The following is a 20474-nucleotide window of genomic DNA, read 5'->3' as shown; positions in this document are numbered from 1 at the left end:
TTGCCCTTCGACACGCACTCGCTTGATGGGCGTTCCTGGGCGCGTCTGTACTGATGGTAGCATGCTATTGCCCATTATCTGCAAGAGGTCTTACAAGTCACTTCAGAGGTATTGTCAACAACGCACTGTTACTGTGTTTTGCTTCCATATCTGAGGTGCATTTCAGATCAGTCTCACGTTGCCAAATGGATTATAATCCAGCCACGAGTATCTATTCTGGGATGGCTGGCCAGGCTTTATCCCAGCACTCGACATCAGGAGAGACTTTTAGTTAATGAACAGTTCACACTCTTCAGTTCACCATTTTTCAAGTTGTTCAAAGCACAGTGACGGCTCGTAACAAAGTCCACTTGTGTCTTTAGTTCCACTTTACTAACAGCTGACCAAGCACAAGAACAATTATGCTCACATTCCAATATGAAATCTCACAAAAAGCTGTTATTGCAAATGTAAAAAAAAGTGTGGCTTTTATGACATAAAAAATACACACAATAAATAGAGGCTTTAAAGGCTTTGGAGTGTCTCAGTTCAAGAAAGAATTAGAAAAGAATTTCTTTGGATACATAAAGGCAAAGTTAGTGTAACTTACAACAAACGTTTTACACAAATGTTTCTAAGAAATGGAAGCTGAACTGATGATTTCCTGAGAGAAGTCCAGCTCGAGGCCCAACGGGTCATGATCCACACGACGCTCTCCAGACCAAACAGGAGCCCCGACAGCTGCACCACTGTGGCTCCATGTGGAGTGACGACAGCAGAGCTTCCTAACTCAAACTCCCTCCCACAGCTTTTGCTCAAAATCTTAAATGTAAAAAAAAAAAAAAAAAAAATGACTTCTCTGCTGTAATACTGCTGGTTTCTTAATAATTAAATTTAAAACCTGATTAAGCAATATGGAACACGAGGACAAACTTGAAGTAGACGAAGTATTTTCTTAAAGTGCTCATATTATGCTCATTTTCAGTTTCATAACTGTATTTAGAGGTTATATCAATAGGTTTACATGGTTTAATTTTTTTTAAGAACACCATATTGTTGTACTACACATTGCTGCAGCTCCTCTTTTCACCCTGTGTGTTGAGCTCTCTGTTTTAGCTACAGAGTGAGACCTCTCACTTCTGTTCCATCTTTGTTGGGAGTCGCACATGCTCAGTAGCTAGGTAAGGACTACTAGCCAGTCAGAAGCAGAGTATGAGGGCGTGCCCTGACAGTACCTAGGTAAGGACTACTAGCCAGTCAGAAGCAGAGTATGAGGGCATGCCCTGACAGTACCTAGGTAAGGACTACTAGCCAGTCAGAAGCAGAGTATGAGGGCGTGTCCTGACAGTACCTAGGTAAGGACTACTAGCCAGTCAGAAGCAGAGTATGAGGGCGTGTCCTGACAGTACCTAGGTAAGGACTACTAGCCAGTCAGAAGCAGAGTATGAGGGTGTGCCCTGACAGTACCTAGGTAAGGACTACTAGCCAGTCAGAAGCAGAGTATGAGGGTGTGTCCTGACAGTACCTAGGTAAGGACTACTAGCCAGTCAGAAGCAGAGTATGAGGGTGTGTCCTGACAGTACCTAGGGTAAGGACTACTAGCCAGTCAGAAGCAGAGTATGAGGGCGTGCCCTGACAGTACCTAGGTAAGGACTACTAGCCAGTCAGAAGCAGAGTATGAGGGCGTGTCCTGACAGTACCTAGGTAAGGACTACTAGCCAGTCAGAAGCAGAGTATGAGGGCGTGTCCTGACAGTACCTAGGTAAGGACTACTAGCCAGTCAGAAGCAGAGTATGAGGGCGTGTCCTGACAGTACCTAGGTAAGGACTACTAGCCAGTCAGAAGCAGAGTATGAGGGCGTGCCATGCTAGCAGCTAGGTGAGCATTATAACGTGTGTTCCAAAGTGACCACGTTTGTCTCTGAAGTAAAGGCTGCACTACAATAGAGCTGTTTGGAGCAGTTTGTGAACAGTGTTTTCTGTTGGAGATGGTAAGTCCCTTTGGGGGGGACTTTGGGCTTTTTCACTTTGTAAACCTATAACGTGAACAAAAAAGATATATAACACAATAAAGGGAAGGGGAAAATCCAGTAAGCATAATATGAGGACTTTAAAATTGTCTCCACGTGGCTCATCCAGGCCATCTGGGCCAGAACGGCTGAAGTTAGCTACGAAGATCTAACACAAAATTGGGTGATCATTTATAATTTCTGCTTTATGAAGAGGTGAAACCGACAGAGGACAACACAAGGGTTAAATGTGGATTCTTAAGATTAAGAACGATGCTTGGGCATCTCCTGTATTTCACCTTTATGAGGCCAAACTAAACGTGTTGAAAAGCCATATGACATTTATCAGTTAATTAATAACATTGTGCTAGTTCTGCTCTCGTTGAAGTTCTACCCATAATGCTTAGCAGGTCTGAAAACACAACTGTATTTGACCGATGACTCTTGTTGGTCACAAACACACAAAGATCTGATCTCCGAAGGCTTAAATAAAGTATCTTTTGAGCCTAGTTCTTCTCTAACTTTGTAAAAACATGTTCATCTTAAAGGAGAAATCCGGCGCAAAATGAACCTAGGGGTTAATAACGTGTAACGAGTCGACCGTTTGTTATCATGCTAATCAAATGTGACCAGTTTTAGCTCAAACCGCTAATTAGCTTATAACGCTAGTCGTCAGGGCAGAGGGTAAAGTAAAAAGAAATCTCTATTTCTTGGGGGTCATTTTTTTCACAGGACAGCTGAAGACATGAGAGGGGGGAATGACATGCAGCAAAGGGCCGCAGGTCAGAACTGAACCCGTGGCTGCTGCGTCACGGAGTAAACCTCTACATATGTGCGCCTGCTCTACCAACTGAGCTAACCCGGCCACAGAACGCTCTCTTTCTACACCACTAACAAATAATAGCGACACACTTCCACGGTGGCATAATGAGGGTCCCTACATGTAAACAGAAGCATTGAGAACTTTGTAAGTGTACAGACAGTTTATTAAAAAGATAGATTTATAAAGACAGTAGCGTTCACGTATATACAGGCAGGCGCCATCTTGGGAAAACAGTCACGACCAGTCGAACGCCGAACGCCGTGCAACCAGTAACCAGTAACCAGTAACATAGCTCAAGCACGGCCGACTCGGTACACGTGTTATTAACCCCTAGGTTCATTTTGCGCCGGATTTGTCCTTTAATGCTTTGTTCCGTTATGTATCATGGAGCACTGATTCTCTACCGCTAATAAGTTGATCAAAATCATGAATTGTCTATAATTCAGACAGAACCAATATCTTTTGGGGCTCTAAAAAAAAGAAAAGCAAATGAACTAATGAAAAGAGGGATGGTCACCACTCCAGATCAGAAAATGAAGCCGCGCTGGGATGCTGAAGGATGCAGCGCGTGTGCGCGTCCTGTTTGGTCTGGACTCGCCAGTGTTGTGACGCCATCTTCGGAGAGTTCAGGGATCCACGAAGGACACTGCGATGTAGCGCACGCCGGCGGTGGTGGGCAGGCCTTCGTGGTAGTGGGTGAGGCGGCCCGGGTGCAAGAGGCTCCAGCCTTTACGGGGAGCCTGAATGGAGCAGTCGTAGCGGAGGAACCTGCATCCTCCACCCTGCAGTCACAACACAACACACGTTAGTCACAACAACACAACACACGTTAGTCACAACAACACAACACACGTTAGTCACAACAACACAACACACGTTAGTCACAACAACACAACACACGTTAGTCACAACAACACAACACACGTTAATCACAACACAACGCACGTTAGTCACAACAACACAACGCACGTTAGTCACAACAACACAACGCACGTTAGTCACAACAACACAACACACGTTAGTCACAACAACACAACACACGTTAGTCACAACAACACAACACACGTTAGTCACAACAACACAACACACGTTAGTCACAACAACACAACACACGTTAATCACAACACAACGCACGTTAGTCACAACAACACAACACACGTTAGTCACAACAACACAACACACGTTAGTCACAACAACACAACGCACGTTAGTCACAACAACACAACACACGTTAGTCACAACAACACAACTTTTGGTGAATTGAACCAGTTTGGTGGTTTCACCAGCAAGCTAACTTGAAGGAAACTTTCTTTTTTCCACCGCAGGAACTTCACAAAATGCAATGTCAATTGGCACTGGTTCTGAATTCGGGCACTGCTTAGAATATATATTAGGGCTGTCAATCGATTAAAAAAAGTAATCTAATTAATGACATACTCTGTGATTAATTAATCGAAATTAATCGCATACATAATTAACGGTGCCTGAACCGATACTTTTTAAGAAAGTAAAAAAAGAAAAGAATAAAAAAGGTACTAAATGACAGTTGGTGACATTAAAGAACGGCTTGTTTATTGCTAAGACCATATCGTCAAAATTAAATGTTTAATAATAATGTATAACAAGAACAATAACTTATTTCACTAGTAAATAGCTGTTGAACGACAAAAACAACCACCAGATAGGAAAAGGACATTTACAATAACTTCAAATGCACCACGACGCTGTAGTTTACCAGTTTCATTGAACGCACCGTCTGTGTTGTTTCTCCGACGGCAGCTGCAGATTGTTACATCCCGGTGTTGAATCCTCTACAGTAAAACACAGTCACACTTTACACCGTTTAGCGTTAGCTGTCAGCATTTTAACCGTGTTTAATCCAGCTACTAGCTAGCGGTAGGCTAACGTTAGCTGCTGTCGAGTATAGTGTTAACTAGCTAGCGGTAGGCTAACGTTAGCTGCTGTCGAGTATAGTGTTAACTAGCTAGCGGTAGGCTAACGTTAGCTGCTGTTTAGTATAGTGTTAACTAGCTAGCGGTAGGCTAACGTTAGCTGCTGTCAAGTATAGTGTTAACTAGCTAGCGGTAGGCTAACGTTAGCTGCTGTCGAGTATAGTGTTAACTAGCTAGCGGTAGGCTAACGTTAGCTGCTGTCGAGTATAGTGTTAACTAGCTAGCGGTAGGCTAACGTTAGCTGCTGTCGAGTATAGTGTTAACTAGCGTCATGTGCAGCGGTGTTTGTGTTTCAGAGCATCAGAGAGAAGAGCAGACATATCAGTGGCCAGATTTCGGTAGCCAGGGTTGGCAGGAAGAAGATGTTTATAAGTAAATGTTCCAATTAATGATCCAGGCAAAACATTCTCGTCTCCTCCTTCATTTTACAGTCCAATGGGGCTAGAACGGCTCCGGGTCAAACCTCAATATGGAATAGATTAATCTGCATTATTTTTTCTCAGATTAATTAATCGAAATGAACGCATTATTTTGACAGCCCTAATATATGTATATATATATATATATATATGTATATGTATATATATATATATCTTCGCTAAAGTGTTGTCTTCTAGGTCTTAAATAAGTCGAAACGGGTCTTTGTTTTCCTAGGTCCATGTAATGCCTCTAGTGCTCTTTTTTATTTTCTATTCCATGATGTTGTAGTCCTGTCGCTCGTCCAAATATAATTTCTCTGTATTACGACTACAAATGAGACCAGCATGCAACTTATTGCAGCCAATCAGCTTTCGTGTTATTGCCGCGAGTCTCTTTCGGATTGTACCACACACAAAGATTTTATTCTTCAGCTATGGGGAAGTACAAGTTCAGCCATACTTAACAAAAAACTGACTTTAGGGCTTAAGATTCATTCACAAAAGGTCTTAAAAATGTCTTCAATTTGACTCTGTGAAACCTGCAGAAAGTCTGATGTATTTAGTAGTTCCAGGTACTTCCAGTGTGTTAACCAAACTTTTTAAGTTCAGACATTCAGACCAGAAAATCTGATCTGGCGATTCGCCGCAGAAGCGGTGGGAACAAAAATAGTGACTGTCGTTTATCTCAGAGTTAGAATTACCGTCAGCCTCTCGATGTAAAGAACACAACAAAGAGATCTATCATGTTTTCCCCACACTCGCCAGTCAAAGGCTTCTTCTTTTCCCAGCGTGGCGTCTCTCTCTGACCACATGCTAACGGCTGGCTGGCTGTCTGTATGTGAACAATCGTACAGATGTTTGTAGGGGCGAAGCTGCTCGGCCAGTCTTCCCAGCCGACCACGTTGAACCGAAATCGGCTCTTCTTTTGTAACTCAGCGCGCGATGGAGTTACAAAAACTCAGAGGTGCACGACCACGCACTGCGACAGACCTGGTGACGTCATTTTATGGCTCGCGCTCCTCGCGACGACCATAAACCACACTTTACAGGTTGTTGAGCTCCTGCAGTGGAAAAGGGCCAAGAGTGTAAATCAGATCGGCTCCACCCGTCCAAATGTGTTCATTTGAACTGATTTGATTCTGATGTGATTTCTCGTTCATGGCCTATAACGAGCAAAACCACCAGTGTTAGAATAATTATCCACAATCAAATATCATTTATTCTGTACTGTTCTTACCCACTACATAACATGTCATCACAACAGCTTCCCAAATGATAGACACTATTTAGCGGTTGTTTAAATCCATGTAGCATAAGTCCAGTTTATTGACGATGTAGGGAAACAACATGGAAGGAACGACTGAAAACAAGGGTCCGAGCTTTTCAGCTTCATGCAAAGAAGATAGAAATGACAAACATTAAAAAAAAGGACACAAATAGAAAGTTTGAAACACCGGGGGCGTAGATGTACATGCCAGAAATATGACGGCATTCCAGTTCCAATGACGTGATTCTGATTTCAGCACCATGCTTCATCAAACCTCTGAGCTTCTGTGTTTTTTCAGTTTCTCTGTGTTCGTTTTCATTACTATGAAAGTACTTTGAAAGTATTTTCAAATGTCCCAGAACCCACTGAGAGTGAGTCTTGCGTTTGGATGTTTTAATCATCCAACTGTCGGTGATGTGATGAAGATCTGACTCCGCCCGTCTGCTTTTACCGCCGGCTCTCTAAAGCTCTGTGCGCTGCTGTTTCCTGGAGAAGGCCACCGGTTGAGTTGTTTTGGTTAAGAAAATCCGTACCCGAATCCATGAACACCTAGAATATTCCTGTAATCTGACGTTAGGTCTGCTGTATTAGTGTATTATGTATTAAAGGTGCTCTAAGCGATGTTGGGTGATGGCACTTCTTGTTGATGTTCGAAGTATTTTCAAACCTAACGAGGCTAGCTCGCCCCTCCCTCCTCCTCCTCATCCCGTCCCCTCCTCCTCCCTTCCGTGTTTCCGCGCACTAACCCCCCCAACACCCCACCTCCAAACCTGACTGTCACCGCTGATGAGTCAAGCTGAGCTGGTACTAGCAGTGGGGTTGGGTACCTGAATTCCTACGCAACCGGTAGGAATCGGATCGGATTAGAACATAAATCTCAGTTCCTCATTTCGGTTCTACTTAATGTGTCGATTGAAATATTTCCACCTCTGTCGCTCCGAAACGGACGTAAAAATATCACACTTTCTCTGTAGTCTACCGTTAGCTAGCTACCGTAAATGTAAGCTACTTTTAAAATGCCATATTTTCCCTCTGGGCTCACCAAAACGGACGTAAAAGCATATTAACCTAAGCACTAAGCACTACTTTCTTCAATAACAGTTTTATAAATTCCATTTTAACAATAAGAAATGATATTTCATTTTCATTTCGTAACGGCACAAATCTTTGCATTTATTTTTCAGCTCCTACTACCTGAGCCATCTCTGTAACGTCTCTACGACGTGTAACGTTAGACAGCCAATCAGCAGCATTCATAGATCTTGGTAGAAGCATGCTGCGTGCTTATTGGCTCACTGACGCTGACGAGATTTGCTCCTTAGGTATTATTTGGTATTGAATGACGAGGCAATTCGTTAGGTGCCTAAAATGTATCGCATTCACCACCCAGCCCTAGTTATTATCAGCTGAATCTGTTTTCAGAGCGAAAGCAGTGCGGATGCTCACATCAGTGTATAGTGTATAGTTATCGTTCTTGGTGTGAACGGGACTTTAATCTATAAGTTTGTTAGGCCTCGTCTAATATGAACAGTTGCTTGTGTAATGGGACTGTATGTTGGGTACATTTCGTTCTTACCAACTGTTCTTTTAAGATATAGTAACTGTGAGTTACCTGTTGGAAATGTAAGATTTCTACCAACCTCTAAACACACTCACCTGGTAATCAGGGCCCACTTGATTGAGCGCTATGTTAATAGTGAAAGTGGAGGCATCATGGTGCGGTCTCAAAGACGGCTGCTCGTCTGGCTTATATCTAACTACAAAGGCCAAGTCAAACTGAGCCTGGAAACACACAGACAGAAAGGAGTCATGCAAGCATTCGCATAGAAACGGCTCATCTGGCTACAGACAAGAGTGTTACTGTGTACACATGTACGCCCCGCACAGCTCCTGCTCAATAAAGAAAAGCATCAGAATGGTTGCCGCTCCAGCATTCACGTCCAGAGATGGAGCAAAGAAGTAGAAAGAGAAGATCACCTGCATCATCATATCCTGGAGCTTCTATTAAAGAGTAACTTCGTATTTATTCAACCTGGACCCCTATTTTTGTGTGTGTCTAAGTGACTGGAACAACAATCTTTGAAATTGGTCAAGTATTAAGCCCTTAACCTTCAATTTACGTCCACTAAAAGTTCTGTTTTTGCCGCTGACAGGCTCAGATTATTATTCTAAGTGTTTGACAACAACATGGAAAGGATCCCTTCAGAGATAGACCTTTTTGTTTAAGAGTAAGATCCTTTTTGTTTAACATTAACAGCCCCGAAATCGCTATCAGACCAAACCCACCAGACTCCATGTAAATAAACAGTAATTTTATAATCATAAAACACACTTCATTCAAAGTCGACAGAAACAAAATAAAACTACCACAAGCCGTCTTGGTTCATCTTTCCACTGTTCCAACAATCACCACTCTGGTTTGGTTGAAATAAACCCTTAATTCACCCATTTACATGTGGAGATATGCTGTCTCTATACACGCTAAAAGTCCTGATTATTTACATGGACTCTGGTAGGTTTGGTGATAGCGACTTCTGAGCTGTTTCTGGTTAAACAAGAAAAAAAAGGCTCTTACTCTGAGCCTGTCAGCGGCAAAAACAGAACTTTTGGTGGACGATATTTAATTATAAAAAATATCCACAGACCCTGTATGTTTACATTGCAGCCCGTTTCACGGCTGCCGGTTTCAGCGTTCTCACTCGATGCTGGACCAATTTCAAAGATTTTTGTTCACATTAGTCACTTAGACACCAATGCATTGGGAAAATCCAGGTTGAAAAAAACCCCGAAATTACCTTTTAACTGCCAGCTCCTCCCCATTTACCTGGTAGTCAATGTCTTTGCTGTTGAGAGCTATGTTAATAGTGAATGTGGAGGCGTCATGGTGAGGGGCGAGCAGGGGCTGCTCGTCCGGTTTGTACCTCACCACAAAGTTCAGGGGAGAGGCACACTGATGAGAGAAGACATTTTAGTCAACAGAACACACAGAGCTGTAACGGGTGGTTACAGTCATTTTCAATTAGTCTACACATCATCTTATAGCCTATATTTTATAATAATGAGTCTGTTCCCGTTTGAATTTGCTGTTCAGGCAAACTCAGCACTTCCTCCATGTTTACCTGTTGTCTTGAAATTCAGTGTTAACGTACCATCATTTCCGCAGCACAACTTCCATCATTATCCATCGCTTCCACTTTGTCATTTGTTTGATCGTTGTTGAGGTACTGTCAATCCAAACTTCCTGCACAGATGCGTCCCATTTCCAGTGCCTCAAAGGACATAATTCCTGATAGGGTTTTAATGTGAAACTAGGACTGCACCGACTGTTTGGCAACTGAAATTATTCGGCCGAAAATAGCATCAAATAAGTGAAAAGAACAAATAAATTTAACTGAACAATGACATTTTTGATGAAGCAAATAGCAACCAGTGTAGAGTGAGAAGCGCCACGCTTTATAAATGCAGCAATCATGTCGGCAGTGTGGAGGCATTTTAAAGTGTCCGAATAAGATGCAAATATGGCCAAGAGTTTCTATTTTGGTGCAGCCCTAAATCTGCAGGAAGTATGGAGCATAGAGAGGCGAAGTCCCTCCCCTTCCGGTGCACCGCCATGGGACCTTAACTCGGGAAAAATATGAACTTAGCGAACGGAGAGAGACTAATTATTCTTTGATCCCATTTGAATTGAGCCATGAATTACACATTTGATGTTTAAAACACATTTTGTTTAAAAGATTATTTTGCAAGTCCAGAAAGTCTCAGTTTATTGTCAAACTGTTGAAGTGTAAGACTGTTAAATGACTTAATTAGAAAGACTACACACTTCAATGACGCATGGATGACGTCTCTCTGAAGCTACGATGTCTGTGTGTTTGGTACCGGGATGTAACGTTACTCACATGAGCAGATGATCTTACTTATTCTTTTTGTGTGTTGTGGAACAGAGCTATGCTAGCTAGCTAGCGAGCAAGTTGAGCATCAAGCTAGGTGACGTAAATTGTGTGAGACGAGAGATGTAGTTCACTGAGCGGTTTCACACTAAACTAAGTGGTAATACAACAAAACTACGGCTAACTGAGACTTTCTTCAGTTGAAAAATTCACTTTTAAACTGACAAACATCATATGTGTAATTAATGGCTCAATTCAAACGGGATCAAAAAATAATTTGCCTCTCCCTGTCCACAACCGTTAACATTTTTTTGTGAATTAAGGACTCATGAGGTCCACCGGAAGAGGAGGGACTTCACCTCTCTATTGTTGACACTAGCTTAGCAATGATAAAACAAAACGCAAAGTGGAAGCGGCTGGATATAAGTAGTGAATGAACATGACTTTTTTGTTAAACTGATGGAATTGGTGCTGGGGAAATGTAAATGATGCTGAATGTGAGCCAATGTGTACCATGTGAGCTATTCATTTCACACCTCCGTTTGTGTCCAACCTTTGTTAGCAGCTGGCTTTTGTAGGAAGGAATCTACAGACAGTAGCCAGAATGCAGCAACTTCAGGTACGGCAAAGGAAGGACAGTTACAGCTAAGAACTGGTGTTAACCAGACGACCATTACCAGCTTATTACACTGCTGTGGACGTTGTTTACTTCATTATTGTGTTAATTAATGTGTTGTTAATAAACGGAGGATGGGAGTAGGATTCGGTATTTGGTTTCGGTGCATCCCTAATTATTTGAGAACCACCACCGTGGTTGAACAGAGAAAAGCACCATCCACAAATTCCAACATTCATCTATCCATCCCATGAATCCATCATTTCTTTAATTGATAATCCAGAAAAAAAAGGTTAGCACAGTTTAACCTTATAGAGTAGCAAAGTGGGTTACAGTATTTTCTTTTAAAACATTAAAGGATAGGTTTTGCAATTTTCCAAGTCTGTCTTGAAAGTCGCCCGGTACCCATGTGTCTCCTGGGTAATTTATAGTTTATGTTACTGACATCAATATTTATTAAAATGTCTCAGCAGGAAGATGTCAGTGTGTGTTTTTTACTTTTGTACTGATAGTTGGGAGTTTATTGACTACGCAAGACTTGCCAGACACCTGACATTGTCTATACCGAAAAGAAACCGGACCTTTGGATGCCCCAAATAACTCCTCCCACTTTGCTACTCTAATGGACTGCCAGGTGCACTCTGGGAATTACAGTACAAGCACTACTGTACAGCAATGTCCATTCTGCAACAAAGCTGCAGACAAAAAGTAGGATAAATGACAGCGTCAGTTCATAGCAAACATCATCCTTATAGGAAGCAATGTTACTTCAAATGATGTTCTATCAAGGGGATCAATCTAATGGCCTACTCACAGACCCAAACTCACAGTGTGAATGATGGGAATGACGTAAACGATGCGTTGTGAAATCGTGAATTCGCTTGAAATTTTTTTTACTTAAGCGAGAAATTCGTGTGACGCTGTGTCGCGAAAGCCAATCAGTGTTTAGATTCTCCTGATGTCCTGACGTTGTTGGATCAGAAATGGAGGAACTAATTATTGTAGCCGTCTGTGGGCACCCAGAGCTCTGTAGTACCTCATTATTTGGACAGAGACCGGACAAAAAAAGGAGCTTTCTTTTAGGAAAAGTTAGCAGAGAAGTTGGACTACCTGATAACATGAAAACGTGTGCATGTACCGTATTTTCTGGACTATAAGTCGCACTTTTTTTCATACTTTGGCTGGTCCTGCGACTTATAGTCAGGTGCGACTTATATATCAACATATATATACTTAAACATGTTTTAAATGTTATTTCATGCTGAAAACATTACCGTCTACAGCCGCGAGAGGCGCTCTAGGCTTGTGACGACTATATGCTGCTCCTAAAGACAACTGAGAAAGAAAAGAAGCTGCAGGAGACTGCAGGTAGTAAAACACGCAGCCGAAAAACGGTAATCGAGCAGCAGAAGGAGAGTTTGGAGTGAGAGAGAAACTTGTGAGGGACTGGAGAAAAGGTTAGTCTTACTGCAATGAAGAAAACAAAGAAAGCTAGTCGCGCTGAAATCCAGATGGCCAGAGCTGGAGGAAGGAGTCCACAGATGGGTGCTTGAACAACGTGCTGCTGGGAGAGGCTCGTCAACAGTGCTGTTACGTTACGTTAACGTAGAGACACCTACCGTATTCAGCCCCTTGTTCTGGGGGCTGTTGGGTAGTTTAATAACTGTTAATGTGTTACGTTAACGTAGAGGACACCTACCGTATTCAGCCCCTTGTTCTGGGGGCTGTTGGGTAGTTTAATAACTTGCCTTTCCAGATTAAATGTCTGTTCTTGGTCTTGGATTTCGTGAAATAAATTTCTAAATAAATGCGACTTATAGTCCAGTGCGACTTATATATGTTTTTTTCCTCTTCATGACGCATTTTTTGACTGATGCGACTTATAGTCCGGAGCCACTTATAGTCCAGAAAATACGGTAGTTGTTTTTGATGGAGCAGCTCCAACGTTAGCAAAGCCCTGATCGATCAGAAAACAAGCATTTAAAAAAGATGTTTGCTTGTCGTCTTGCGGACAGACTCTTTACAAATTGGCATAATGATGTTTAACGCAGAATACTGAAAGCAGCAGAACTACGAACACTTTAATATCCGTTTGTTTATCGCAAGTAATATCGTTATTGCGATATTCAACGTTATTGCATATAGGCCTGTCGCAATATGCAATAAATCAATTAATCGCATGATAAATAAAATGAGCTCGATCATTTTATTTAATGTTTTTGGTTGTGTTTGGTTTTTATTCCAGTGCATTTTTTGTTAACAGAGACTGAGAGTCCATTTTATTTATTGTTTTTGGTTGTTTTGTTCATTTATTGTGGATATTTAAGATGTCTTCCAGTTCCAGTGTTAAATGTGTATTGATCTTTGAAAAGGTGTACCTGCATTATTACGCCATTATCATTATATTAGATGAAAATGGTCTCAGAACGACAATATTATCATTTATCGCAATCATGTCTGGGACAATTTATCGCCCAGCAAAAGTTGTTATCGTGACAGGCCTAATTGCATATTTATGTTTATATTGTGCAGCCCTAATCCAGACATGACAGCGTTTGATTTTCCAACAATTTGGGACTTCCACAACAGGGACAAAGCAGCAATAGTGGTTATTTCGGCCATATTGATAACGGAAAGAATTGTTGTTGGTGCCTACAGCTCAAGCCAGCAGGTAACCCAATTAAACACAAATGATACGGCGATCACACTCACATGAATGGCGCGACGCGAATAGCAACACGGTGTGACATGTTTAAATATTTAAATGTCCTCCAAACTCAGACTCATGTTCACCTCACAAGTTTGTGTGACATTGAAGGTTTTAACTTCCTGTTCCCACCCGTGTTCAGAACTCCTACCTTGGTGTAGTAACCAGGATACATTTTCTCCGTTATCGGTGCTACATACTCCAGTAAGAACTTGTGCCATTCCTTTTCAAAGTTGATTTGATTCATGTGGATATCGATAGTGGGGACATTCTCATAGCCACCTTGGATTCTGGTGTCCTGACAAACAGGAAAATAAATGTGTTTAGATGAAAAAAACTCAACAAAACTTGAGATGTAGATGGCAAATACTGATGGCCAACAACCCAACAACAAGTCATTATACAAACAATGACAATTACTGAATAACAAAGAACAATGATGAGCAGTGGTGTAGTCTACGTGATACGCAGGTATACGCAGTATAGCCACTAAGAAAGCTCCAGGATTTCCATATTCCCTCTTAAAAATGCCCAATGACACGTAACAACATACTTTCCATTATATTTTTGATATATTTTGAATTGTCAACTGTGTTTTTCTTCTTCGCATAGGCTAAATAAAGGTATTTCCACCGTAAATGGGTGAATAAAAGTTATCTAAATGCAGGAAATGAAGTCTTTGACGCTCAAAATAACCCTGGGGGAGGACAGCCAGACCCCCCCACTATGATATGCCCCCCTCCCCCAAAGGCAGATTCTGGGCCATATATATAGGCCAATACATTTAAATACAGTACAGTATACCCACTACAATACATGAGACTACACCGCTGATGATGAGATGTGTTTTTATATTTTGTTATCTACAAGCGGCTGATTGAGGTATGTTGATTATCATGGGTGATGAGGATTATTTATTCAGAATCTTTAAGCCCAGTTCTGATTCCCGTTAAAACTTGCAGCTACTAGCACCGTGCCGGTCTGCAGCGCTCTGAAAGCTGCCAGTTCACACCAACGAGACGAGACCGTGTCTCATCTCCATAGCAATGTCTCTCTGTACCTCCGTTCTAACTTCTGACTTTCAGGCATTTTGTAGCTGGATATATCATTTGTTGCATCTTTATTAATGTGGATAACGTTAGTGATAGTGAGATGCTTGCTACAGTTGCATTTCTAGTATTTTCTAGTAGAGATAAAACATTTTATTTATGTGATTCACTGCTTTGTTTTAACGCCGCTCCTTCTTGTCAGTCACTCTCTAGCTCGCTCCACCACATACGTTGAGCCTCCGTCTGAAACTCTGCCGTTTCCACCAGTTTACAGTTTGTAACATAGAAATGTATCATTTTATTTCTATAGTTTGTATCTGACTTTACAACCTGACTTCTCTATTGGCTGTTGAAAGAGGAGACGTCTCTTACGGTCTAAAACCAGCCTCTGGAGACTCGACCAGCTGAGTCGCAGCGACACCATCAGCTGGTTTGAGTCGAGCTGAGACGGGCCGGTTCAGACCGCTGAAACGTTTCCCTGGAATGTTCTAACACAGTTTCATCTCGTCCCGAATCTTTGGTCTGAACTGGGTTTAAGAATCAAATCAAAAGAAGACGAGTACAAAAAGACGTCCATATAATTACATACCGTATTGCCTCCTCCTGACCATTTCCCGTAATGTTCCATTTCTTCAACAATGTGGTTACAAGCAACTTCAGAGAAAATTGGGAACCAGTACACATCAGGACAAGGCTGGGGGGCAGAGGACACGGTACAGTTTAACCACTGACATTACATATTGCCTACAACTGCACATTTATAAAAAAATCCACCGTCAATCCAACTCTTTTTAAAATTAAGTTTCAACAAGTGACTTTGTCTGTACAGTCCACTGCAGTGACAGTATTTGTTAGAAACACAGAAGGACACAGAGGTTTTAAGATTCATTTCTGAGGTTTTTCAACCCTATTTTCCCATTGATTGCTGTCTAAGTGACTAATGTGAACAAAAATATTTGAAATTTGTCCAGTATTGAGAACTGGACAAAGCTGTCACTGGACAAAGCTGTCACTTTGTCCAGTGACAGCGCGAACAGGGCTGCACCGTAACCCTATAGAGCAAATGTGCATCGTCAATTTACGTCCTCTAAAAGTTATTTTTTTGCCGCTGAGAGGCTCAGATTATTATTCTAAGTGTCTGACAACATTATAGAAAGGATCCCTACAGAGATGGACCTTTTAGTTAACCAGAAACAGCTCAGAAATCTCTGTCGCCAGACTCCATGTAAATAATCAGGACTTTTAGCGTGTATAGAGCCAGCATATCTCCACAAGTAAATGGGTGAATTAAGGGTTTATTTCAACCAAACCAGAGTGGTGATTGTTGGAACAGTGGAAAGATGAACCAAGACGGCTTTTGATAGTTTTATTTTGTTTATGTCAACTTTGAATTAAGTGTGTTTTACTATGATAGAATTACTGTTTATTTAAATGGAGTCTGGTGGGATTGGCGACAGTGATTGCGGGGATGTATCATGTTAAAGTAAAAGGATCTTACTCTTTAACAAAAAGGTCTATCTCTGTAGGGATCTTTTCCATAATGCTGTCAGACACTGAGAATAATAATCTGAGCCTCTCAGTGGTAAAAACAGCACGTTTAGCGGACGTAAATTGAAGGTGTACAATTGCCCAATAACTTTCATTGTAGCCTTTTTCGTCTTGCTTAATACTGGACCAGTTTCGAAGATTGTTGTTCCCATCAGTCACTTAGACACAAACACATGGGGAAATAGGGTCCAGGTTGAAAATAACTAAGTTAGGATTAAAATGTGTTCAGTTCTTTTGTATTTAAAAAAAACATCAGTCAACATTTTTACCATTTCAATATGGGCATCTCATGTATTAATGCCAACTTGTGTTGCAACTCACATTCTCAATCAGCTTGTCTTTCATGATGTAAGTGTAGTTCTCATGAATGTAGCGCTCCTGCCAGTCCTGAAAGAAACACAGCATACAGACTGCAGTTTCTAGACAATGTTTCTACCACAGGTACAGCTGTGGCTGATGTTCCAGGGTTAGTATATATAAAGAGTAATTAAGTAGCATTAAGACATAACTGGAGTCCTTGTCTTACTACAGTGAGGTGAAGTCAACACTAGGGCTGGGTTAAAATAATCGATTGTTGGAGCAATCTGATATCGATTCATAAAATCCAGAAATTGATCTTTTAATAAATAGAGAAATGGTGATAGGTGTAAACCAAGCCCTGGGTATCCTGCTCTTCCTTTGAGAAAATGAAAGCTGAGATGGGCCGATCTGGAATCTTCCCTTTATGACGTCATAAGGGGAAAGGTTACCTCCCCTTTCTCTGCTTTGTCTGCCCAGAGAATTTGGCTCCCCCATGAGAGAGAGAGAGAGACATCATGGCTTTCAAAGGAGCAAAGTGGCAATAGGTCAAGGCCACACACCCCCACCCTCCACCTTGCCCCCCCCCCTCTCCTCCTCAATAGCTACAGACACAGAAATGTCTCATCCTAAGGAAAGCTCATTGTGGGACTGGCTCTAGTAGCTGTAATTCTGCACCAAGGAAATTTTGGGAAAGAGACTTCAGATACAGTATTAGGGGACCACTAAGGCCTATATAAAAGAGACTTCAGATACAGTATTAGGGGACCACTAAGGCCTATATAAAAGAGACTTCAGATACAGTATTAGGGGACCACTAAGGTCTATATAAAAGCATCCAAAGAACACCATGTCATGGGACCTTTAATTGGCTTTGTAGCAACTCATTTGGCAACGGCTTGAATGTAACGGACGTTTATTAATATTAAAAAGTTACGCACTAAAGCTTTAACACAGGTGATATTTTCAGGCATTCACTCAGAATCTCACCACTGGGTTTTCAAAGATCTGCCACAGATCATTATGAAGATGGCTGGTCTGATAGTTGTCTGTTGACAGGATGCGGCCGAAAGTGTGCATGTTGGTTACGTACATGAAGATTCCCTGAGAAAAAGAATCACAACAGTTCAAATACTTTCATGGACAATTTTACATTCACAGTTTTAAACCGTTTTGGTTTTTCTTGATTAGATCTTAGACCTTCCAGATGTTTCTCTCCACGAGACTAAAGTTATCTGCATGTAGTGTCGATGTTAACCAGTTACCACCAGAGTAAGCTAAGTCTCATATTCCACTTGAGCTTTAAAAACTTAAAAAATATCTTTTAAAGTACATTTAGAACAGATAAAAAATGAGCGAATAATCGTGAGTTTACTAAGGACAATCATGCGAGTAATCGTGATTAAATATTTGAAATCGATCGACAGCCTTAGTTCCAATACTAATGTCAAAGTGGAATTGTTCTTTTTTCCTCTTACTGACCTTATTGCGGATGTTGTGGCAGAAAGCCATGTCGGGGTCTAAGGTGTTTGAGTTAAACAGCTCGTAGTCTGCGAGCTCCGATCGAAGCAAGCTGGCCTTCACCAGGTACACGCTGGACACGTACGGGACATTCCACACACCCCTAAAAAAACAAGACAGACAAGACAACTTACATGCCAACACTAGCAGTGTTCAACAATGAGGCTTGCTCGATGGCCTGAGGCAAGTAAAGCGCCACGTCAGGCTAATAAATAAAACAACCAGTTAAAATAAAGTTTCAATTCCTTTTTTCGACGGCCGACCGTCGGCAGAAAAGGCAGTCGGACTGATTAGTCGGCTCCCGTCTCCCCAAGTTGGTCAAAAAAGTGCCTCAGAACACACCGAAGAGACTCCGACTTGAGCATAGGTTCTGCGCATGCGCAAGACGTAATACGTCTCCATAACAGCAGGCGGCATTAATCTGTACTGTCACCCAAAAAATGAAAACCGGAAATGACGGAACATCTCTCTAGACCTAGTAAACACAGAGCACGCTGCCGTCAGTCATTGTTTTCATCAGAGAGTGTTGATAGTAGTCAAGAAGGATCGTTGTTGTCATTACTCGCTGAACGGAAGAAAATACGATGGCTAGTAATATGAAGATACTGGCGTTGTCAGCTCTTGGGCTCTCTGGTTTTTTCGTGCACTGATTCGCTAGTCAAGGGCTAGCACTCCACCAATCAGATTGGTCAGTGAGTCCGACTGCCCACTGGCCGATTCAACAAGTCAAAGCGGCTAAAATAAACGCTGACGGCTCCTCTGACTGACGACGGCACGGAAAACACACCGAACAGAATCGAGTCACCGACCTCGCCAGACTGTCCGACGGCAGATAATCAGGTTGGTGTGTCAGCGCCTTAAAGTGCTGTTGGCCAATCAAGAGTTGAGTTGGCGTTAGTGACGCGTGACTGGCAGCTGTCCTGTTAGAGAAAGCATAAGAAGATGGCTGCATACGAGCTAAAGCCAATGAGAGAGTTTTCAAGCGTCCTGGAAGGAGTTTTCTTGTGTGGCGATAGAGGATGTCGATGAAACAACTACAATGTTTTGCAAAGTTTGCTGCAAGATTCAGTATTGTAAATATAGGTCAGAAACAGTATATAGTATATATATATACACAGTCTATATCCACGACGTTCCACTTGAAATTCCAACGGATGTCACTTTTTTAGGCCAGATCTCCGTCTCCTTCCTCTGTCTCCGTGTTGCCGTTCTAACCTCTGGTGGATTTGTGAGGACTATGGTTAACTGCTCCTCAGATCTCTGCAGGGTAAATCCAGACAGCTAGCTAGACTATCTGTCCAATCTGAGTTTTCTGTTGCACGACTAAAACTACTTTTGAACGTAAACATGTTCCAGCAAAACAAGTTCCTTCCCGCCCAAGACGATTGTGATTGGTTTAAAGAAACTCCAATAAACCAGAGCACGTTCCCATAATGCATCCCGTAATGCTGTGTGGACTAGCCAGACCCTCCTTCGCAGCGCTGTGGAGGAAGGTCTGGCAAAGCGAGACTAGGTCAGATATAACTATTTACTTGTCATTATTTGATAATCACTAATAAGTCTCTAAAGTCTTCACAACGTTTAAAAAAACTTACACTCTGCGTCCTTGAACTATGTCCACGTAGTCCTCTGACCGGGCGTAGTAGCCTTCTGCATTCAGGGCTCCCCAGAAGTTGCTCCACAGTCGACCAACTCGGGTTATCATCGGTGCCACAATAGGCCTAATCAACAATTAAAAGGAGTGTTAATATATTTCTTCATCGGGCCAAATACACTTATTAGTAGTAAAAATGTAACTCATGCAAATAAATAAAGAGATTTACTATGTGTGATTGTGTGTTTACAGCAGTCCCAAGACATCACAGGATTATTGTTACTAATCTAATAATGATAACTATACTTGCAGGTTTTGTTCAATGAGAATTTTAAGTGTGTTCTCATTCTTTAAGACCACTTGAATGTCCAAGAGGAAGAAATAGTCACAGTCCTTGTCCTTCCGGCACATGTCACTGAAAGGAAGGAAAGACATGTATGTTGTTAGCCTAGAAATCTAGACCACCCTAGCGGCAGCAAATGTAATTTACAGCCAGGGTCGTCTAGCAGCTCTCCGTTGGCTTGCGAGCTGGAAAAACCAAACTCTGGTCAGGCCAATCACATTGTGTATAGAGTCGGTGGGCGGGGCTTATGGCTGCTGCTGCTGCTGCTGGTGAACAGCGGTCTTCTGGAAGACTTGGAGTTCAGCTTTTCTTTGAGAAAAGAACAAAGAACGGCCCTGAAGTCATTCTTAAAAAAGGAAGATGTGTTCAGAGTTTTGCCGACCGGATACGGCAAAAGTTTAATCTATCAACTAGCTCCGTTACCTTCTTCGTTGCTCTGATTGGTTGTAGCGCTATCCTAT

General features: G+C 41.9%; 1 protein-coding gene across 4 annotated transcripts in view; it reads right to left on the bottom strand.

The window, feature by feature from the left end:
- Nucleotides 1–351: 351 nt before the first annotated feature.
- The window catches only part of plod1a (procollagen-lysine, 2-oxoglutarate 5-dioxygenase 1a), a 34720-nt gene continuing 14597 nt past the window's right edge, over nt 352–20474 (bottom strand). Inside the window, exons 11-20 of one of the 4 annotated variants that reach the window (XM_078254173.1) lie at nt 19981–20085; nt 19672–19797; nt 18038–18179; nt 17546–17659; nt 16580–16645; nt 15300–15404; nt 13813–13959; nt 9273–9398; nt 8105–8230; nt 352–3592 (exon numbers count right to left, since the gene is read on the bottom strand). In XM_078254173.1, coding sequence (XP_078110299.1) covers nt 3437–3592; nt 8105–8230; nt 9273–9398; nt 13813–13959; nt 15300–15404; nt 16580–16645; nt 17546–17659; nt 18038–18179; nt 19672–19797; nt 19981–20085 — 1213 coding nt within the window. In that variant the 3' untranslated portion in view covers nt 352–3436. The remainder of the gene's footprint in view (nt 3593–8104; nt 8231–9272; nt 9399–13812; nt 13960–15299; nt 15405–16579; nt 16646–17545; nt 17660–18037; nt 18180–19671; nt 19798–19980; nt 20086–20474) is intronic. The other 3 variants (XM_078254174.1, XM_078254175.1, XM_078254176.1) reach the window with 3 other exon arrangements.

This window comes from Sander vitreus, chromosome 7 (assembly GCF_031162955.1).
Source record: "Sander vitreus isolate 19-12246 chromosome 7, sanVit1, whole genome shotgun sequence".
Lineage (NCBI taxonomy): Eukaryota > Metazoa > Chordata > Actinopteri > Perciformes > Percidae > Sander > Sander vitreus.
This window is presented reverse-complemented; position numbering and strand designations above follow the sequence as displayed.